Source organism: Sinohyriopsis cumingii, chromosome 17 (assembly GCF_028554795.1).
Source record: "Sinohyriopsis cumingii isolate HCF-2022 chromosome 17, ASM2855479v2, whole genome shotgun sequence".
NCBI classification, from domain to species: Eukaryota; Metazoa; Mollusca; class Bivalvia; order Unionida; family Unionidae; genus Sinohyriopsis; species Sinohyriopsis cumingii.
This window is the reverse complement of record NC_142977.1, coordinates 44189355-44214273: the sequence shown is the minus strand read 5'-3', so window position 1 is coordinate 44214273 and position 24919 is coordinate 44189355. Positions and strand designations below refer to the sequence as shown.

General features: G+C 34.9%; 1 protein-coding gene across 9 annotated transcripts in view; it reads right to left on the bottom strand.

Annotated features, from left to right (window-relative positions):
* Positions 1-7420: 7420 nt before the first annotated feature.
* The window catches only part of LOC149778530 (uncharacterized), a 71126-nt gene continuing 53627 nt past the window's right edge, over positions 7421-24919 (bottom strand). For 8 of the 9 annotated variants that reach the window (XM_089939403.1, XM_089939404.1, XM_089939406.1 and 5 more), the window contains 4 exons: positions 22191-22241; positions 9743-9760; positions 8512-8540; positions 7421-7817 (listed from right to left, as the gene is read on the bottom strand). In XM_089939403.1, the coding sequence (XP_089795529.1) occupies positions 8530-8540; positions 9743-9760; positions 22191-22241 (80 nt within the window). In that variant the 3' untranslated portion in view covers positions 7421-7817; positions 8512-8529. The remainder of the gene's footprint in view (positions 7818-8511; positions 8541-9742; positions 9761-22190; positions 22242-24919) is intronic. The other variant, XM_089939405.1, reaches the window with a different exon arrangement.

The window sequence follows — 24919 nt, the reverse complement described above, 5'->3', positions numbered from 1 at the left end:
AACATGTGCTGAAAATGATGCATAAGATACCTTACTGGACTTATAATCTTTGCTGAACGTAGTGAAATTATCGTACAAAGATACTGAACTTACCACAGAAAGAAACGTATTGAACTTAACTCGGAAATAAGCATTCCGAACTTGTCGCAGAAAGAAATCTTTTTGAACTTGTATCAGAAAGAAACTAATTGAATGTACTGAGCTTCTTGCATAATGCAACTTCCAGAACTTACTAAATATGTTGAACTTGTTGAAGAAAAACCGTTACTGAACTTGTACTACGAGAAACGTTAAAAACTTTCTAAACTTGCTGAACGTATTGCAGAACAAAACGAACATATCGTAGAAATATATATATATATATATATATATATATATATATATATATATATATACTGAACTTGCCGCCGATCTTAGCGTACTAAACATAATGAACTTATCGCAACAACTTAATTCACTTACTGAACGTGCTATGGAAGGAACCTTACTGAACTTGTAGAATGACATTTAATGAACTCTCTAGATTTGGTAAAACTTGCAGCAAGGAACATACTGAACTTAATGAACTTGCTAAACTTATTGTAGAAAGAAACTCACTGAACTTGCTGCAGAAATACCATAAAAAAGAATTTATTGCAAAAGAAGACTTGCTAAATTTATCACAAAAAGATCTTACTGGACTTGGCACAGAAGAAACACTTACTGAACGTACGTCTAAAAGAAACTTGCTGCAGCATCAAGTTTGAACACTCTCTAAAATTTAGAAGCTAAAGCAATAGCCACTTCTTAGCTCGGGATAATTATTACAGTGCTTTTTATTTTTCTCGTGTCGAGTTCACACTATAGCTATATTATAAACATGTTCGGTTGTGAATCCAGCCGTCATCACTTTATCTGCAGCGTTGCATTGTCATCGCCAGCCCAGGTCAAGTTACTTGTGAAAGCCTTATTGAATAACTTGTTTGCTCAATCATTTTGAGTAATATTCTTCTGATATATTTTGCCAATAACATCACGTGATGATTACAGATTGCATGTGCCATCCTTCATTACTTCTTTTGTATTATCCCACTTGGTGTTTACATGGTTGTGTCATATGGGCTAAGTATGCTAAGTATTCTAGATCATCAGTAAACGAAACCATACTTTAAAAAAATTCATTTGAGATCTGCTGCGCCTCTTGCTTTATTTAAATCTCTATTACGTTTTCTGGCGTGATATCTATGGTCGCGGACATCATAATGTGCCAGACTTATTTAATTAATTATTGCAAGGAATTTTAGCTGACTGTATTGATGACATATTTTTCCATCTGCCGGATCTCCTGCATAATTTGTGATTGGGAAAGATAAGTATGAAAGAAGCCAGCCCAATTCAAATGCTCATATAAGTTCATACCCCTATAATTCACGCATTTAATACAGTCTGTTGTCATTTGGTCTCATGGTTTTGTAGCATAAAAATGTTTGAGGCAGAAGTCACCAGCCCATGACCGATGCACACCGCAGATGTACCTAGTGTTGACAATGTACTATTGACATCGACGTTTGTAAAAGAACATCGTTGGGCTGTAATTATCATATAAAATTTTGGTGAAAATTATTCTTTCAATAAAGTTTTGTGTTGTTTCATTATCTTAACACCATCCCAATTTCAGAAACCTTGTAAAAATCATGGTGCCAAAACCTTTCGATTAGATTAGAGAAGGCATGTCATTGGTGGCTTTGACAAAGCATTTATTGCTAGGTTTGATGATATTGTTTCACTTGACGATTTTATGTAAGTGAAACGCCAGCTATAACACAGAATACACTTTTCTGATTAAATTAGTGTTGAGTTAACTATCTTTAATGATTATGAAAATGACACTATTGCGTACTATATCCCAACACTAGTTCAAACTTTTAGATGATGGCACTGATCTGTATCGTGCTTTGAAATGCTTAGAAATAAGGTTGATGCTTTTTAGGGAGAATGTTCTGGCTGGATTTTGCTTAGGGTCTGAAGGAGTGTTGTAAGCACGTCAAAATATAGTGCGTTATGAGGAAGCCTGAATCAGGAGCTGCCTTCAAAAATCAAACACGGCCGAATAATCACAGTAAATGTTTCATGTCAGGCTTTGTTTGCAGCGCTATTTCCTGATGAAAGTATTCACGTCTATCGAGTGTGCAATTACAAGCAATATCAGCATTAGTTGATTTTTAAGTGAATTTTCATTCCTGGGCAAATTAATTCGCGTCGAAATTTGAAGGTTAAACAACATATCGGTTAATGTATTCGGGGAAACTGTTGCTTTCATCCGCTGTGAGTGAATTACCATGGTGGATTTGATTTATATTGATAATGATACAAAACACTGCAATTACTGCCGGATCAATAATTTGTTAGGCTTAATGAATTACCAATACATCAAGGACCAACATAAGATATACTATTTAACAAAATGTTTGCAGGTTTCTCCTAATAGGGAACTACTTCTTTATCGACGTGACGTAGATTGCGTAGACACTGTAAAATCTGTCTTGCCTGATAAAGATCGGAACGTATTGTCATTCCAAATTTTTAAAATGATGGGTATACTATTTTTTTAACCTAAATTGATTTTAGATCATTTTCAGTTCATATATTACGTGAAAATGAACCTGAAAAAAATAGAGAAAATATCAAGAATAAGTTGCTTGAGGTAATGCGTACATGTAAAATTGTAGTAACATTTCAGTAAGTTATCCAATAAACGATAACAAAGTCTGGTTGCCGAAATTGATTACATTCCAAATTTAATCCCATCACGATAATATTTTTTAAAAAACATTCTGCACTCTGTTTTGTTGGATTTGCAGTCGCGTGCTCTATGCTGATAAAGGTTGCTACCACGGTCATTTTCTGGCAGCTATCGTGGTACAAGTTATTACAAATACGTTCTGCAGATACAAAGCTGGAGTTAATTCCTAGTGTACTGCATAACCTTCGTGGATACTAATCGCGTATGATTATAAGAATTTGTTTTAGAGAAGAATAAGTTGCATCACAAAACATACCTGTCGAATTCGACTGGCGATCTATATTTTTGACAGCATACAATTAATCATCTCTTCCTTGGAAAATCTTGCTGCGCTAACAGAAGCATTTTGAAATAACAAAGTAAAATCAAAATTATGTGGCAGCTGATCGCGACCTTCATCTAATCAGTTACAAAGGAATCTATCCGCATATCATGGAGTAAAAATTAATGAATCCAAAATATCGCAACCAGAAGAATTCCAAAGCACGTTAGACCAATCAGATTGTCGCGACAAGAAAAATTCTATTCTAAAACACTTTAGATGGGTCCGATGTTTCAGATGACGACGATGAGCATTCCATCAACTTCTGAAACAAGTTCAATCTCACATATATAGGCAAATGTCATGGGCTCTATCTAAAACACACGTGCTCCTAATTTGTTGATATATTAAAACATTATGTGACCTCTGATTGTCATGTCACAAACTGGATCCAAGTTGACATTCCTCGTTTTGGAATTACGTGGGACGATGTTCTCAAAATGACTGACATAGAAGTTGCTAGCTGATATTGATATGCAATCTGTTACAGTGAAATCAATCCGTGTTTAACTTATATTTTTGGTAAAGATATATTGGGGATAATTTAATAGGTGAGACGTTGCAGAGTGAGGATTTTTTCGGGTAAGTTTTAAAAGTCGATCTCATGCACCCTGCTGAATTATTCAAAACTCATGGCGACTACCTGCTGGCGACTAAATGCATAAATGTTGATGACTCTTTGCTAAAATTAAACATCGTGACGGCAATTATATTGTTCCTTAATTGATTCCGAGCATTCTTGACAAATATTGCAAACTAAATGTAAATAGTAGTGTTTCATCCTAGTTACATTCCGCTTATGATAGTTACGTATATTCAATTATTTCAAACTCAGTGAAATGTCAATGCTAGTTTAAACATCATTAGGTTGAGCTTGTCTTTATAAAGGAGTTTTATGCATTTACTGTCATAAAGTATGAATAGTACAACCTGCATTCGTAGAAGTTTAAAGTGCTGATGAACTTAAAATGGACAAGACTGGTCGATATTTTATTAAACTGAAGAATGTCGAAAACAGGAGGTTACATTTCATCTTGATTTATCATATACTTTCAGCGGTTAATTTTCATTCGTCTGTGGTGTACCGGCATAGCTATTCCAAACTCGTTCCATTAGTACCTATTCCATGTTAGTGGACATCGAGAAATAGCTATAAGGTTTCCATTTTATTTATCTGGATAGGTATCATACATATATGAATCATATGGAAATAAAGACAATTCATTGTAAACATACGCCCTTGCCAATTAAATATTGCGAACAAGGTCACAAACATGAAATACTTTGTTTTTTTTCTAGACATTGTGGACAATGTAATTGTAACTTTTTTGTTCCCAACAGGGTCTGGTATCGATGTGTTTCAGGTACTATTGCTAGAAAAGGTGCCAAAACAATCTGATGAAATGGGGGGGGTACATTTTAAGTTAGATAGCACGGGCACATAAAAACTATTGAATGTGATTACTAGATGTTAAACTTTGAACCAGTAATGTCTTTGTATACGGAGACTTGGTCCGATATCCCTTTATGTAAATATATATATGTTCTGTTTATTTAGCTCTAGTTTCAATTGCTAACAAAACCAAAAGCATTATTCTGTGAGAAATATAACAATTAATACTAACCGGTTGCGAAAAAAGAGTTAGTTTAAAACGTGCGAAAGCCAATATTAATCTTAGGCCTTAAAGAAGACTACTGTTGCGATAATTCAGTCCAGCTATCTTCATTTGCATCGCTTTTAAATCAGAGTCTCTAAGACATATTTTATTCTGATGGTATAAACACATCAAATGTGTATACAAAAGCACTTCCTATCTTAGAATGACTTTTAATTCTAGTTACATGATGGCTTTAAGTAAATTAAGGGTTTTAACACACCCATTAAGTTTCGAGCATGGTGGATTTGCTGGAAACAAATGGCTTGATTTGAAATGTGAGCTTTGTGTAAATAATCAGGTTTAAGATGAATAACCTTTTGTCTTGAAGTTTCCTCTATACCTGTCTCTTAGATAATCTTGATCATTATTATAGGCAAAAAAGGCATGTATAAACTACTAAAAGTATTTAAAAATTTAACCTTCGCAACTGTAAAATACCTAGGTAGAAATATGACATTATCTTCTCTCTCCCCACTCGAGCCTCTGAGAACTAATGTGTACACAGGTTTCCATCGCAATGATATATTCATTAAAGCAAATATATATTATATTAATGCTGTATTGTATTGAATTCGTGGTGGTTTGCATATTTCAAATTAATTATATAAGAACTGTTTTATTCTATCTGAAGATTGATTATTATAGCTTTTCATTTTCTATATTTACTTTACTCTTTGGGGGTTTGATGAAATGCTTCAGTAAAACGAAAGATAATGCATTCAGTTACACATTGCGTCACCTCTTTGATGTCGATATCAGGATCATATTTGTGAACGACTACTTTTGTTAAAATATTTAATTGACGTGTTCAAGTATCCGAGATGCATCGAGACGAGACTCTGTTGGTAAAATAAGTCATAATTCATTTATATTATCCACATGGTGTACTTAATGTTTGGTAATTATTATGTGTATCTCTCTTAAGTATTTCCCTTTTCTCAAATATTGTAGATTGTACTTTATTATGAAGTAAAAATGTAGACATGGCCTTTTCACCTTAGAAATGTCTAGAAGACGTACCATAATTTTGTCTTGTTCGTAAGTTATACATAAGGTGTTTACTGATGTCTGAGTTTAATGTCTAGATATTTAAAGAAATTAGATAGTATTGAAACAAATGTATGACCCATATCCTGGTCATTTTATCATGTCGTAGCTTTTTATATAAGGTTATTGTCATCAAAAAGTATTCATTCCTACCTTAAGTACAGCCTCAGAATTTATATATAATTTGAGATGAATCATTTATTATTTTTAAAAAATATTCAGTGAAATTACAAAGTGCTCATTGATATTTTGGACAAAATCATTATTTTGGGATTATTAAGAATTCATTCAAGACATTCTGGATTATATCTATGTAATGCATCAAGCCTGCTTGCACATCAGCTGATCCAGGCCCATTGGCACCATCAGCAAATCAAGCAATATTGAAATTCAATCGAAACATCACTGGAATACACCAAGAACAATCTTTAATTTCTGGCATTTAGTTTATTTGGGATTTAATATTCACGATACTGTAAGTTCCTTTTAAATGTTCAGTTTGTATGATAGGAAAATATAGTATTAGTTCAACTTTACTAAACCTGTTAGTTTTGCTTCTTTCTGTTACATTGTATAAACTATACAGTCGTAACGTTCCATGAACCTTTAATATATTCTTTTGATGGATAGATCACCTCATAATTCTGCAACAAAATCACTCCATTCAATTTGGGGTCAACGTCACAAGGTTTACAACAATTGTTCAGGCGTAGACTAGAAATGCAGCTCTGGACCCACTTGTACTGACGAAAGCTAATTGTCCACAACAGGAAAAATATTTCTTGGTGACCGTACTATGGAGTCTTATATGGCTTATTGCTCGATATCCATGACATGCTTGTTTGGTTCTTTTTCTACATTTGTTTTCTTTAGGGGCGAGGAGATTGAAGAACTATAATTGATTTCTGGATTCGTACAAGTTCAAGGATAAACCGTCAATGCGATTCGACACTGTCCTAATAATAAATAATATCGTCTCCCCAAAATTAATATTTGGTGATTTAATCATCAGAAATCTGGTTAATCATTGGATTAATATATGGTTATCAGAGGGGCTATGAAGCAACAGTCTATTAGCTACTAAGCAACTGTCTTTATGCTATGAAGAATATATATATATATATATATATATATATATATATATATATATATATATATATATATATATATATATATGTATCCCCTAGGACTGAAGTTTAGGTAAGGAAAGAGTGTATCAGTTAACAAGTCACGTCGCTATGTAATTTCATTATTCGTCTATTTTGTTAAAAAAATATGTCAAAAGTAAGATTTAAAAGCAAAGTAGTAGTATTTGTTTCTCTAACAAATTTTAGTACATCATAAAAAAAAACATTAGTCAAACATAAAAAACATTAAAGAAACGTTTTCATTCAAGTTACCATAAAGCTGATATGGCGCTTAAAATATATTTATTATGCTGAAAGCATGACGTTCCCGCTTAGTATTCAGGGTATTTCAAAGGTAAACCTAACTGCAGTTAAAATAATTTACCAACGACAGAAGGGATGGAAATATATTTTCGTGTCATTTTATCGTGGTAAATAATATGCCTTTCTTTCAATAATGTAACAATAAATTGACCAATAAGAATTTAAGATATTACCACACGATCACAGTTTTTATTCAGAAGCGAAATATATGATAAAACAAATTATAAAAATATTTCCTATTTTAGCGAAAAATCAACATTTGAAAACTGTTCTCATCATCTGGAGCTAATGTTCGGCTACCGCAGGAATATACACTAGATGATTGGTTACATTCCATGATTTAAATTTTCCATGAGAAGTAAGTAATACACATTAAATTTAACACACTTTATTTGTCTCTAAAATATTTAGCAAATTTAAAACAAAATTTCCCGCAGCCATTTCAAATTGAAATAAGTCGGCTTCGTTATCTAGAGGTAATCACATTACATCAGCTAAACCTTGGGAGATGTCTTCAGAAGGACCATTTCACTGCCCCTTCATTTGCATCTCCTGTACTGAAATGAAAATACATACATTAGTCAATTGTTACAAAGGTTCTTTGTGGTAAAAGCAGATACAAAAAATTACCAAATAGAATGAAATGCACAATGAAATTTTCCTTTCATATATTAATTGTAGCACCACGCTTGTTCACATAATTATTTGCTATGTGTTGCAACACATTGTCTTGAGAAGAAAAAAATAAAGGTCTACAAGAAATTATTATATGGACAAACTCAGTGAAAAGAAAAATGCAATCAGATTAAACAAACGCCAACTAGGTAGGTTTCTTGTGACATTAGATTGTCCCGTCCACTCATTATAGAGATTGATGCATTATTGTCACTCGCCTCAACAAAGCCTTAAAATTAAAGCCTTTACAAAGACCTTTACAAGTTTAATAACGGAACAATTTAGCTACACTTTGCATCTTTTTCTTACTTTTATTATTTTTGCTTTTTGACAAAATAAATTATATTAAGCACAGGTTAATTTTCATACTTCAAAATCTGCCGCTCCTGGAATAACGCTGCCAGAGTCAACGTTCTTGTCTGCCTAATAGGAAATACGTCAATGTTTTATTCATTGCATTCTTTGCGGCTTACCTGTGCAGTTTTGTCCCCACTATGTTTTTGGCACTTATTTCATGTTCATGCTTACTAGTGAAAACATTCCAGTCACGATCCGTATTATCTTAATTAAACATACCTCTATCTTGTATCTGTCTCAAGGACCACCTGAAAAGGAAAACAAGAAAATGAATAATACTGAAACTAACATCCAAATATACGGAACCAAAATCAACTAGTCAGAAATTCGGATTTCGGGCAAAATTAAACAAAGGCCTGAATGATTCCGCTAGAGATGTTAAAGACGTAGCTTTCTTTGTATTATATATTTTAAAGACAAAAGCCGTCGACGTTCTCTTTTCATTCATTCTATAATAATGAGATTAAGGGCTTCATTCAACAGGAAGTTCCAAATTTCACAATTAACAAGGACAGTGACTGTGCAAATGTGTCTTCTGTGTATAATTACGAATTTTGTCCATTTAATGAATGTTTTCATGCGACAAATTAAGAGACTTTTAGTTTTGTTAAAACATTTCTCGAGCGGATTAATATAGTAAGCATTGTTGGGGTGGGGATATCCCGTGCGACGGGGAAACAAACATCATCTGCATTATCTTGTTCTTATTAATTCCTTTTAATTTCTACACGAGTTCCGCTTATGATATGATTTGTCTAGTGTGTTGACTATGTTTATATGTTTAGATCTGGCACCCCAAGGGTCACATAATTGGTCAGTCCTGTATCAAATATGGAATCTTCCATTAATCAAGAACCAACATGGCGGATTACATTTACATAGACCAATCCTTTTCAGCATATATCAGATGAATGATGTTGTTCTGTATGTTGATACAAATGATGTTGAAATATAATTCGTACTTGAAAAAAAATTGATGATGATAGCTGAAAATTCACCCAACCATCGATGCGGTAATTTTTTGCGATGATGCGATGATGACTTAAACGAGCTTTGATCACCTTCGCCTTCATGTGTTACATAATGGATATTTGAATATGCCCTTTGCAGTATGATACCATCATGGTTGCTACATACCTTCAGGGTTTAGCTTAGTTCGCCACTCGTTATAATACAAAAGTGTCCACTTGTTACGTATTTAATTATTTCAACTCAAAAGCGTATATATCATCTCTTTATCTGTGTGTTAAAAGATTGGGCGATTTTGTTATTGTTGTAAAACCTAATAAAAAAATTCAGTGAATCAACAATGGGAAAACTGCAATACCACTGCTACTACTGCCACTAATTATTATTATTATTATTATTATTAGCAGCAGCAGCAGCAGCAGTAGTAGTAGTATTCACGATTTGACATTGTTTCTTCGTTTAATGTGGATACAAAACGTACCTGACGCTGCCCCTTGTCCTACAAAATACAAGAATGAAGTTAGATATTTCCATGAAATCGTCATAAGTGCATAAAACAAGCTATATATTGGTACAGAAAACCAATAGAAAAATAAATATAAGAATAACGAAATAACAACATTAACACCTGTAGCTGACATTGGCCAGTTATCACAGAAATCTGGCATAAGCATGCTTACATTTTATTACAAGATTATGTATCACAGTGGATTTTGTTGCCTATATTAAATGAAGCGTAAAAGTTAAAACAAAGCATTAATGGCTGTGCAAGAACCTTTTCGTTAGCTCTAGTGCATCAAAGAACGAACGTGTATGCCTGTGCCTGATTGTTAACTAGTATTGAAATAGTTTCAGGGTAGAATAGTCTTTCGAAGAGCTGTCTATTTTACAGTAAGTTTATTTAATTCAACAGCATTGACCATTGGCACAACAAACGCCTCAACATTCATCGGCTTGTTATGTTTGGGTTTGCGTGTTTTGTATTTTACGGGAGGGTGGGATGGGAGGAATGGAGGTGGTTTACGGAGACTTTGATAATTTATTTTTAACAAAAGGAAATTTGCACTCTTAAATCACATTACTTAAATGGTGTAAGATAATGAAAGGCATCAATTTATCCAGCATATACAGCTGAATGGCTAGTATTGGAAATTAGTTTAAACTATGGCACTATTTCTTCTTCTTCCTTCTTCTACTGCAAATTACTGACTTATCTTTACTACCGATACTAATTTTCACATCAGTTCAAATACGTTTGTCATGTTTAGAAATTAGTGTCCATCCTGTTAGCGCTTAAGGAGAGTATATGCATAAGCTTTGAAACGAGCCGTAGTACGTGTGATCTGTGTAACAGACAAGGACATCCACGGCCTCTAACACCAAAATTATAACTTTTTTAGAAGTGTTCTCATCACTTTATAATTGAATTATATTTTCTGAAATGTTGTGTGTACAGAGGCGGTATGGGGAAACAATATTACTTACTGCCTCTCATTTCAGACATCCCCGACAAAGTGCTAATCATGGAAGGTACGTTTTCCCGCCTGAGGTCAGACATTTGAAGAACAACCAAATCTGGCTGGCCACTAGGTATCGGTGATCTAACCACCGGACCCGCAGCACTGGTGCCGGAGCCAGAAGCACTCCTTCTAACTGAAAATCAGGGACACGAAAATTCTAATAAGTACTACAAGGACCCAGTAGTTGTAAGTGCGCCATTTGCCGCGCGTGTGATGCGCTTAGATTTGGAATCGATAGCAATGGTAAAGCGCGCAATGCTGTTTAATTGGGAATTAACCATGTATGGTGTAGAGGAAAAGGATAGACAAAAGTGTCCTTGTGAGCCGAATTTAGAAGGTCTCCATGATCGATTTTACAAATAGTGTTTACATAAAGCGTTTGTCAAAGTTTTTCTTGTTCGTCCAAATAGCTAATATTTCATCCAGAAACCGTACTTTCACTATGTGTAAAACGTACGAAATTAAATTTATAAAACGTACGAAATTAAATCCAATCTTACAAATATACACATGTTGATGCAAAACTGTGAAAAGTTTAGTCAAGCGTTGAGGGTATGGTGGGTTAAACAAGGCAAAGTTTGTGTGCAGCTGTTCTACGTCTATACTGAATGAATGGAACCCGACACGATAGATTGCAACAATATATTTTGGATACGTCTCTAGCCCTTCCATAAAGTTGTGACCGGTGGCAGTATTTGTTTTTCTAGCAGCACATTTAGGACTTTGTTTGGATGTATCATGCGACGGAAATGAAAGCTGATTTACTTTCCCAAGGTCCCACCGCGGGAGCCGACTGCGATAGAACTAGACGAGTATCAAATCCTTGATCCAACACAAAGCGTGCATTTCATACAGCCATGCAAAAAGTCAATCACAGCCAAATATCTCTAGACTGTCGCTGTTTATGGTTACGAAATGGACACATGTTGTCTTTGTCACATCTGATGAAACCGCAGTCTGTTCTGAAGCGTATCCAAGATGAAGTAGCAAGTCAAGACTCTTTACCCCAGTTCGTATCCATAGTAATGACATTTTAAGGTGAAATAAAGGTCAAGGAGTAGCTATACACTATTTAGAGAGGTGTATAAACCCTAGAACAAAACTGAATAAAATCGAAATTTATCAAATTAATTATACAATAAAAAACATGTGGGGTAAAACTACAAAAACAAATAACACCCTTTAATTTTAAACACTAGGGGATCTCCTCTATGATGTAAATCTGAGAGAGACCACACCAATAAACCAAGATGAAGTAACAGGTCCAGACCCTTTACCCCAGTTCGCAACCTTTGTAATGACAATTTAAGGTGAAATAAAATTCAGAACGTATTCTCAGTCGGATTTTCCAGACTAAATAATAAAGCCCTGGATCAGCCATTAGTTATGTCAAATCATAAATCAGAACAGTCAAAACTGTAAAGTCCACAATTTTTATAATGTTCTGTTTTATTTCTATCACAACATTTAAATGGATTTCTTGACTTTCTATTTTATGGTCGCTAGGACTGAGCTGTAACAAGATCTAAAATGCAAATATAAACAGTGTTTGTTTTAATAAATATTGTTTCAGTTGGACTCTATCTTGGTTAGATGTACATCAAACTGTGCAAACATCCATTATGATTAATTATGGTCAGCAAGCGTTGCGCAAAAAGCATAACGATTAGGAACACATTTTTCCATACCAAAAAGAAAACATTTTTTTATAGATTAATGCAGCGATGCCGAGCAATAAGCTGTTGTAGTATATAATCATCTGGCGATTGCTGTACAAATGAAATTGTTAATATGATCAAATATTTTTCTCTTCACTGGAATGTATCAAGCACTAATTAGGCGCCTTAAAGCGCGCCCCTGACCCAAACAGCTTCTTGGCACGTATAATGACGTCACAACAAGTAACCACGTAATGTTAAACCACTACTTCATGCGTATTGAAATCACAAATATTCTTTATAGCAACAAATACTTTTTTTCATAAACTTGCAAAATCTTTCTTATTTTTGAAAATCAGTTACTTATCATTTATAATTAAAAAATAAAGGTACAGAATAAAGAATTATAGAGTTTGCGCTTTTGAATATTGTTTTGTCGCCCAAAGTATACTTTAGTCTTGATCACCATACCAGTAGTATGCACAAAATAAGATCTATGAATATTTGTTCCAATGAAATAGTGACAGAATAAATCACAATTATTAATTCGGCAGAAACTTTAATTTAAAACTTTCAAAAAATAAACTAAGCATGGCTAAAAACTTTGAAACAAATTATATATTTAGCAAATGCAAAAGAAATGCATAATTTGCCTCATTCACAAATGCATAACTGTCGACTTCCGGTTCTATATGATGAAAACCAAACACGACCCATGACAAATATATTTTATGATTATTTTGTTCTATTTTACTGGTATTTTCGACCATTACATAATTGAAAAATGCATGCAGGGTCACGTTTATAACGTCATATATTTCACATCATAATCTGCTATTTTTCGACATAAACAATATAGGACATTTGTGCCAACTAATGAATGACAGGATGCCGTATCTACCTGTATAGCACTACTCTACGGCATACTACCAAGGACCAGGTCGGATTAAGGATGTTTTGGGCACAGGGGCTACGGGCCACCTGGCTGACGAGGATAAAATTACATGTGTTAAAATAAATATATATATAGGTCATAACGGCGTAATACTAGGTCTAATATCGTAATAATAATTATAAACGTGTAAACGACAGTTTAAGGATTGTTTTCAGGGTGTAACTGTAAATCTACCAGGGCCCAACTATCTTAAAGGAGACTAGAAATCAAAATTTTCCTTTTACGTATGTAATTCTCTACAGATTTTAATTCGACTGCAATGTTTATAAATTAAATATCGTAAGCGGGTGGTGATTATATTGCGTGGAAGATACCATGATTCCGTAAATTGCCGAGTTTTTCCGAGTTTTGATGAGACGACAGATCACGTGGTACCGTGACGCTATACTAGCCAGTCCTCGAATACAAACATAAACATTGGCGAGCGAGACAGACAGGAGACCAGATTTGGGTTGTACATTCAAAAGCTGAATCTGCAGTCTGATATAATAGTTTATGTACTGTACTGGTAAGTGCTAAAAGAAATTTGTTAGGCACAGGCCCCGGGCTGGTGACTTAAATAAACTAAAGTCCTGAATGAAATTCCACAAGCCCGGACAGTTCATACCTGTCAACTCTCAAGCCGGGAGAAAAACATCCCGATTTTGGGGGTATTTCCTCATCTACCTCCCGATCTCGTAATATCTCTCAATTTTGCGCAGCGAAGTCCCGATTATTACATTATGTCTGTCAATTTTCATTTGTCAGAAGGAAAAAACCCAAACTCAAACCATTTTTAAATATAACGTATGCAATCCACAGTCTAAACTGCCACACTGCAGACATCGTAGCGATATGACTGAAAAATTGTTAAAGCTACGTTAAAAATTCAAATCACACGCACACACGTCTAAACCGGCACTGGACGAAATAATTAATATCATACAACAGTTTTTTTCTTCTTCAGTAAATAGAACGTGAAGATTAAATATTATTCAAGTAAATTTCAGATTTTTTAAACAACTACAACAGTACTATAGTATTAAAAAAAATTAAAAGAATAAAATTGTCACCAATTAGTTTAAATGAATGATCACTTTGAAATTTTCTCTGCAAACAAAATCGCATCTCCATTTCCGCCAAAGAAACTCGGCCAGTTAACACCTGACCATCCTCTACCGTATATGAAAAGTTTAATTATCATGATTAAATTACAAGGAATAAAACAAAATATACCATGCAGTATATGTAGGCCTAAAAAACTAATTCTGAATAAATATTTTATTCAGCAAACTGTTACAGGCATTAAGACTTAAACCTAAGGAAATAAGGTGGGGCATAAAACGTGAGAAAAACAGTTGCCACAAGTACGGTAACTTGTGACTGCAGATTTGAACTGTTAAAATGAAGTCCATGGCATCGTAAGTAACAACAAAATAGGCATCGTTTATTTGGTAACACTGGTCAACAGTGAAATCATTACTGACTTGAAAAGGCCCTAATCTGTAGTATTTTGGTGTGCCGAACACGAATATAACCGTGAAAAATTTGTATTGGCTCTCGTTTTGAAGATATTCATATACCTCATTTTCTATGTTTCACTGTGTAAATTTCTCCAGTAGGACTGCAGCAACATCCGGAATAATGATGTAACATTGCATAATACCATCATGCTCACATCATCCACAGTTGATTGCATCATTTTCTGATGCAATGCAATACTAATGCCATGCGGCTGCTGAAGTAAGTTGACGTCAGCAGTGTACTATACATGTGTAGGCCTATTATACTAATGCCAGGCGGCTGCTGAAGCTGACGTAAGCAGTGTACTATATAAAGCCCAATCAGATAGGTTCAGCATTTAAAATATTTTAGACGTTGTGCGAGACAGTTCAAGCTACTGTTACATAAAACTTATTATTTTATCCATTTACATACAATAAAGAACAGTAATGCCTCGAAAGTGTGTTAATACCGCGGACAATTTTTGCTATATTTGTGGGGAAGTGACATTTGCCAACCAGAAGAAAAGTATCAATTCTCAAGTGAAGAAGGCATATCATCTTTACTTCGGATGCAAGGTTGGTGACCAAGACAAGCCTTGGGCTCCGCATATATGCTGTGCTACATGTACAACACAGCTTTCACAGTGGTTGAATTGCAAAAGGTCATCAATGCCGTTTGCAGTCCCAATGGTGTGGAGAGAGCCAAGCAACCACCTAAATGACTGTTACTTCTGCTTGGTTCCTCCTCTTTCCGGCGGAATAACGAAGCGAAAGAAGTCGAGAATAGTCTACCCAAACATTCCGTCTGCATTGAGACCAGTTCCACATGGTGAGGGACTTCCTATTCCAGAACCTCCAGCAGAATATTCTCTTGATTCATCTGACGAAGACAAAGGTGAGTCGACCTGTTCTTCTCCTGGTCCATCAGCATGCAGTGATCCAGATTTTCACTGTGGTGCATCATCAACCCCACACAGAATAACACAGGAAGAACTAAATGACCTGATTCGTGATTTGGACTTATCAAAGAACAAGGCAGAATTGCTAGGATCAAGACTCCAACAATGGAATCTTCTAGAAGAAGATGTCACAATTACTGCATATCGAAAGTGCCACCAGCAATTGGAGCCTTTCTTCAGAAAGGAAAGTAATCTGATATTCTGTTCCGATATTGAGGGCCTCATGAATGCTTTAAAAATCACTCATGACCCACAAGAATGGAGACTATTTGTGGACTCTTCGAAACTGAGTCTCAAGGCTGTGCTTTTGCACAATGGAAACATTCTTCCATCTATTCCAGTAGCGTATGCTGTCCACATGAAAGAGACATACGATAACTTAAGGCAGCTACTGAATTCCATTGAGTATAACAAGTACAGCTGGCACCTCTGTGGTGATTTGAAGGTAGTTGCCCTTTTAATGGGACTGCAGCAAGGATATACAAAATACATGTGTTTCTTATGCGAGTGGGATAGCCGAGCAAGGGAAATGCACTACATGAGGAAGGAATGGACTCACAGGCAGAATGTAGCCATTGGAGAGAAGAATATCCAACACCCAGCTCTGGTTGAGGCTCAGAAAATCTTGCTACCACCCCTTCACATCAAACTAGGTTTGATGAAGAACTTCGTGAAAGCCATTGACCGGACTTTGCCAGCATTCCGATACCTGCATGAAAAATTCCCTCGACTCAGCGAAGCAAAGATTAAAGAGGGAGTTTTTGTGGGTCCTCAGATTCGAGAGCTTTTCAAAGATGACCGGTTCAACAACTTGCTGGAAGGTGACGCGAAACAAGCATGGAATGCTTTTCGCCTAGTTTCTACAAACTTCCTCGGAAATGTTAGGGCAGAAAACTATAAGGAACTAGTAGAAGACATGTTGATGAAGTATAAGAAACTTGGCTGCAATATGTCTCTAAAGATTCACTTCCTTCATTCCCATTTGGATTTCTTTCCTAGCAACTGTGGTATTGTTAGTGATGAACACGGCAAACGTTTTCATCAAGATATCGCAACAATGGAACAAAGATACCAGGGAAAATGGTCCACTACAATGCTGGCTGACTACTGCTGGACACTCCTCAGAGATGCTCCCGAACAGCTGTACAAGAGACAGGCGAAGAAATCTAAGATGTAGTCAATGACTTGATTTTTTATAGGTAGGCTATTACAGTTGACCTTTTACTATTGGAATGCATTTCGTTATGTAAACATTAATTTCTTGCAGATTACAAAAAAACTAGAGCCAATTTTGCAATTTGACTGTCATATTCGTGTTCAGCACATAAAAATTGATAAGAATTGACTAATTTTATTTCAGTAACATGACTTTTGTAAAAATTTGTTGTCCAGTGTAATCAATTGCTGGTGCTTACGCATACACACACTGTCGAACATGGTTTCTTTGAAGTATGTCCGAAGGGAAGTCCTTTTCACAAGATCAATGCAAGGATAAGGATTATGTTCATTAGTCACACCGGCTTTATCGTTTGCGTACTTAAATCAAAACTTTAGCTATTTTGCAATTTAGCCAGAACTGACCAGAATATGCAAAAGGGGCTTGTCATGGGGGAATAATAAGGCGTATCACAGGGAGAAAAGGCACGTCAAATGGGCGGTCGCACATTGGGGCAAGGGGGGGGGGGGTCAGTAGTCCCCCCCCGTTCTATTGTCAGACAGTTAATGTAAAACTTTTACCTCTTTTTTTTAATCGCTGCTTTTTAAACTGCCCAAGGAATAGTTTTATATCAGTTCCAATTATTACAGATTACCGTTTATGCATACTACATGTATACAATGCATTTTTTTAAAATTTTTAATTTTTATAAGATTATTGAAAATTGTGTTTTCTCGAAACACGACAGCTTTAGACTATTATTTTTAGCAAAGCTTCCATTTGATTAAAATCAAATCTAAATTTCACCTAGGACAGTGGCGATTTGATTTAGATTGTGCCGTGTTAAGGCATGTATGTCAACATCTTGAAAATACATTTACTCATTTCACCAGCGCAATCAAAGTTTCCTCATGCAAACAATTTTTGTTTCGACAAGCCTGACAGGCACCTCACTTTGAATACAGGATGGGCCGGAACTGAAACCAGAAGGAGCCCAGGGTGTTGGGCTATCAGATTTGTTTTTAGCACTGCTGTTTTTAGATAAAAGATATGTGGATTGATTGTTGCATTTTGTGGTCACTTACTCGTCCTTCTGCCTATTTTCGTAACTCACACATTTAACACTTTTCCCAGGATTTAAAGTGTCCAAAGGTATGTCTGGAACAGCGCCAACTTTTAGTCTAGGCCTAGCATTTGCGTATCTTTGAGCTGCTATTTTTTCATGATCCCTCTCGTAACATTCCTTTGAGAAATGTAACGATCACATAGTGCTGTATGGTGTTGCTTTGAAATCGACTCGTTTGTAATAATGTACCCATTCTTTCATTATGCCTTTATCTTTCGGAAAAGATTTTTTTTAATTTATGTCAACAGGCTTTTCTTAATGTTCTATTACACCCGTAAGCAACGCAAAACGGTATTGTCTTTTACTCTGGCAACTCCCACTTGGGCTGCTGGAGTCGCTACTATGACGTCACATCCCGAAAGTAACCGAATAGGCGCGGAAATTTTGCATACGAGGTCACGGAAATTCAGCTCCTAGAAGATAGGCCAATATTTAAATATTGGCATTACGGTCGCAGATGATACTTCAGAATAAGGTTTTCAGCCATAGTACTTTTATTATTATTCTATATTTCCATTGGTTTCTGGTCTCCTTTAAGTATCCCTCCCCGTCCCCCCCCCCCAAAAAAAAAGCTTTAATCCGACCCTGCCAAGAATGCATGCACCGATACGACCATATGTTTTTTTTTTTCTGTCTCCATGGTTATGTGATAATCAAACAGGGTTCTGGTTAGCAACTTATATTTATTTATGCAAACATGCAATATCTGATACAGCACTGAGCAGGTGGTATACGTGTATAACCAGTCTATATGTATAAACTGTATGTCTTTATAACCGATCTATCTACATAACTAGTATGTCCGTATAACCGGCCGATTCGAGCACAAAATTGATATTTTGAGATTGTGTGTATTTCTGTAAAAGTACTCTTTCTTTAATATAATGAAGAGTATTTCCTGCAAATGTGATGACGTTAGAAAATTCGTTGAATGTCATCAGTTCCTGCGAATAATGATGACCCTATAATGTTTTTGCAGAAAGCGGACGACATACACAGGAATATCTAACGTCACAATATTTGGGAGAAATAAACTGGGACCCCGGGTGGCCGAGTGGACTATAGCGATCGCCTTTCATGATCACTGTCATCTCGCCTCTGTCTGCGTCGGTCCAAGACTCAGACTCGGCCAATGTGCGTATGTGAGAAAACGTATGAATAGCATCCCGTGAGTAAATGGTTCTTATCCGGATTTTCCCGGGTTCTTCTTTCCTTATTAAAAAGTGTGGTTATTCTCAACTACTATATATATATATATATATATATATATATATATATATATATATATATATATATATATATATATATATATATCCCAAGTAAAGTTTCATGCTGCAATAACCTTAACATGAGAGGAAGCTAAATACTGATATAGGACTAATAATAATGTCTGAATTATTAATCAAAGAAAATCAACCATTAATCTCAACTGTGCAGATATGCAATATTTGAAATTTAAATTATAAATAGCAGGTGGCACCAGTGCAGAACCTACTGATGTTAGGTCGTGTTTACCGATGGGGTTTATTGAAGATTTTTGCAACGACAGATCCGGGTCTACGATGTAATAATAAATGATCTTACAGGAATATGTCTAGGCACTGTGAACAGTAAAATTGCGCATTTATAAATTGTTAACCGAGTGTGTCGGTAACCATGGACCGAATAAAAAGAAGCATACTCATACTGAGAGTTGAATAAAACTAAAATCGTTTATGTGTGTATGTGTGTGAGCAGGAGCGAGACATACATACAGAATGTATTAGAAAGACAAGACAAAACTGGAGGTGACGGAGTCTTAGGAAGTATATGCCTCGCATCCTTGCCAGTATTCATCTGCTGGGTGGTTAATAGCATAATATTTTTCTTTTATCTTTAAACTTACAGAGTTTATACGTGTTGTATATGTGTACGTGTATCGTCCGAAACGGGCGAGATAGTCGACCACAGCTGCATTTTTTTTTCTCAAACCAAGTTACAAACAAATAGTTTGATTGCCAGTCTCATGTCTAGTACAGAAATCCCTTTATAAAGGAGTATGGTAAACGAGATCCATTAAAACGTCCTGCTCTCTCTGGACTCTAGTTTTTGTATGCTTCGGCATGCGTGAATGTATATAAAGTATTGTTTTATACGTCCATATTATTGCAGATGTGAAACATTTGAGGACATTTTCCACACGTGAACTTTTGTTAATTTTCCTGTTTAATTGTGCAATCTAATATAGATCAAAAGTGATATATATCTTTCCAAGATTTAGTTCTGTACTTCCATGGTCTATGAGAAGACCAATTTAATATGGACGGCTTTAACTTCAATGCTGTAGACTTTAATATTTCAAGTACAAGATTTAAGGAATTCAAACTACATGCTATACAGAGGAATTCATATGGTTCTGGATATTCAAACTAGGCCATCCTTACTTTTCTAGTCACTTGATATAAAAAAATAAACTCGGGAAAATTACATGCAATAATATTGGACGAATGAATCCACAACGAAATCTAGAGCGTTTTTCTGATTTTAATAACCAGTGAATGTATGGAAACCTACGGGATTAATGATATGTGTTTAAGAACAAATATGTCATAAAATAATGCCGAGTTCTAATTAATCGATTACGCCACAGTAATGTTGTCGACAGTAAAATAATGAAGCAGGGGGGTGGGCGTGGCGCGTTGGAACAAATATGTTTATTAATCTGTTGATTTTCTTTTACATACCATCAATTGTGTGGACCCATTTGATATAAAGTAATAAACCAGTGTCTCTTCTATAATTATCTTGACAATTAATGTATCAAAAAGCTGTTATCCTCTGTCGGTGAAGGTATAAAATCATACCGTACATGTTGTACAAGCCCTACACGCTGCATGGTTAAAAGCTATTGTACTACCTCCAACCCATACAATTCAATACATATATATATATATATATATATATATATATATATATATATATATATATATATATATATATATATATACATATATATATATATATTATATAAAATAAAATAATAAATCAGCGTCATAAATAAAACTTGTTTCGAATTTTCGAATTAATAACACAGATTATGTTGTTGTTGTTGTTGTTGTAGGGTTTAACGCCATTTTTCAGCACACGGTAGGCTATACATGGCGGCCAGTATTAATGGTGGAGGAAGAACCCGAGAAAACCCCGGAAAGAACCACCGACCCACGAGAAGCTACTGGCAAGCTTTTTCACATACCCACATTGGCCGAATCCGAGACTCGAACCCACGCAGACAGAGGTGAGATAGCAGTAATCCGTAACGGAGAGCACTTTAGACCACTCGGCCACTAGGGGCCCCAACACATATTAAGCTTTCCCACACCCGAAATTTATATAAACAAAATAAACATTAAAACAATGCTTTCGTCGCTGACATTTTAAGAGTTTGTAATTTTTTTTTATACACCATATCAAGATTCTGTTATTATTAATGTACAAAGTGTAAGCACTGCATTTTTGCAAAGAAAATCATTAAGAAATAGATAAATTGTTTTTTATGGGGCAATTCTCTCAAGATATTTGACAGCAAGTCAATGCTAAACATAATCATGAGCCAAACGTTTTAAATGAAAATGAAAATAGACGTACGAGGTAATCAAGCAAACATACTGGAAAAATACACATCATTTAAACGTCTCAAAACAAACATCAAGTTTCTAAGTCTTATCTGACAATTATGCCCATTGTGTGCAGATGCATAATTCTGGATGTATATGTTTCGGCAATATGTGTGATAGGAACGTTATGGTCAAAGTGTATATGATCCACAACATGTACCACAATGAAAATGAAATCATTGGTTATTTATTTTGCTTTATCAAAAGAGGTCCTGTATACAATTAAAGGCATATTTGAGGAACAGAGAGGTACCATCTTTTATCTACCAGTTTAATCGGATCGGATTAAGGGCCGAAATTGACCCTTACAGTACCTACTCTTTTATGTTTTATGTTTGCAATCGCCAGTCTGTTAATGATCTAAGCAAATTCTGGTGATGGCATAAATAATAATAATAATAATAATAAGTTAGCTTACCGGGTGGTCCTGCAAACGTCTGATCTGCCAGATTTCCTCTACTTGAACCGCCTAAAATATCCGTAAATGCAGATCATATATAGAAGCAAGCATTAATGGTGCAAACATGACATAGCGGTGCTTTGTGGCGTAATATTAGATTAACGAAAACTTTACTTGTGTACACTTTGTCCGTATAAGAAAATGGCAAAAAAGAATATATATATATATATATATATATATATATATATATATATATATATATATATATATATATATATAATGTAACATCCTTTGAATCTGAGTGGTGATTAGCAAGTTCTTATGACAAACGTATTTCCCTATCCCTAGTCAAGCGGTACGTACAGCATTCCGGTAAATATCCACGCATGCAAGTAACGCGGTGTTAACAAAAACAAAGTATACAAAATAGCAGTAGCGTAACAGTTGCCTTTATCTGAAGCTTGAAGAGCATCGATGGCAAAATAAATTAAAAGACAGGTTACCGTATGCTTTTCGTTTTTAGTTTGGTTTGTTCGTTTGTATTTCTAGTACAAGTCCCATATCCAATCAATAATATATATATATACGCACAACACACAATATGCGTTTACATATTTTCTATTCAAAGTGCCATAACATCAATCGGAAATGGACTGAGCTGATGGCCGCTCGATGTCATATATAATGGTTGTATGCGCCCTATCTGTCATACATAACTGTTGTATGCGCTCTGTCTCTTTTACATGATGGTTGTATGTGCTCCATCTGCGCTATATGATGCTTTAATGCATTAAAAAAGGAGTTGCCAAGTTAAATCACATTTGAATAATAAAAACAAAAGCCTGTGTAATGTGAAACGTTCGTAATATAGACTAGTATGTGGGTGATATGGGTGGGTGAATCCCACCCGTCTGCAGCTCATGATATATAAAACGCCTAATCAGAGGATAATGTACAGCCTCACCCGCCTGCATCATTAATAATAGTTCAGAGTTAGATAAGTGCAATTATGCATTTCAGCATCCGGATGCACAGATGAAACCTTTTTGTTCGTGTCAGTGTCTGATTCAGATTTGTACTTTATTGCTTTACGCTTATATCGAACTGTCTTATTGATAATATACGTCCGTTGAATGTAATGAATCTCTTTAAGGCGTTAAAGATTCTCTTCAAAAATCAGTACAATGTACAAAAAATTCAATATGGCATCCACTTTCATCCTTTTGTATTTCAAAAGCGAAAGATGAATATTCTTTTCTTTTTATATTGCTCTCTCTGGAAACCTGTAAAATTAAACAGTTATACCTAATGCTCATACAGGCTCAAAACGTTATTAAGTAACATGCGCATATATATATTATATCAGAAGACACAATATTCTCTCATTCTCTCCGTATATTATCTTGAGTATACAAGCAAGCAAATGGCTAATGAACAATTATGTATTATCATAGGATATAACGTATGTCATATATATATATATATATATATATATATATATATATATATATATATATATATATATATATATATATATATATGTATATATATATATATATATATATATATATATATATATATATATATATATATATATATATGACTTAAACTTCAGCATTGCACTGATAAAGACAAAGCGATCTATCTACCTTCATACAATGATGCCCGGAGAACACAAAGTTTCACTGTTATATTTACCTTGATAGAGCGAGCGATGTCCAGACAAGGCTTGGTGTTTGATTTACGTTTTGAATATGAAATGACAATGCATTCACAAGGAGGAATTTACCCATATGTAAGGCAAATGTGAATAGCCTTTGCTTTTGCAAGTAGTATTGAAATAAAATAAAAACTTCTCTGGTTAAATGATAATATATATTTTTTCTTCCAAGAGAATAAATACCCGAGTTATTGAATATCTCATTTTCATAGTCAAAGAATAGTTTCACTGAAGGCGAATCGTGTTTATGACCAATTTCATGAAGGACACTGAAAAGTATCAATCTCATTATAAATTTCAAGCTACGTACTTTTGTAGGAGTTTCAAAACAATAATTACATACACATTGCATCATTTCACATACATTGATAAGACAGAAAGCAGCTCACCTGTTCATTCTTCACGTCGAGTGAAATCAGTTTTATATGTGCTTATCTTCGCCGTATTTTCAGCATGTTTTACCAAACGCACTAGTTTTGATCCTTTTCTTTTATTCTTAATTACATATAAGTGTGTTGCAATGAGAGTTATTTCCAAACGGAAGGTATAAGCAATACGAAATTAGCTCGGTTTGCTTGTGGTGCTAAAACTTAATTTGCGGCAACAGCTCTTGTGGATACATTACCTGAAACTGACTTCAGACACAGCGTGTCTTATATGCGGACCAAATTTAATTTCCGATAACAGTCTACCGATATGACACAGCGTCGAATCTCCAGAGCATTCTTTCTTTACTACGTTCAGGGAATTTTGCTTTCGGTACGAACCAATGGAAACTGAATATTATAACAAAAATGTACTGTATCGTTAACCAAGATCCTGATGATGCAGAGGTATGTATGTATGTATGTATGTATGTATGTATGCTTACATGTTGGAACCTAAGTAAAACAAGAGGAAGTATAGGTATCGCTTTTTTGATCTTTGGCAAATGCAATCGTCGGAGTTAGTTAGAAATATGATTCTTCAGTAGTTTCGGTAAAATTCTTGAGCAAGAGGTATATCAGGCGTTTGAAATTTAAATCAG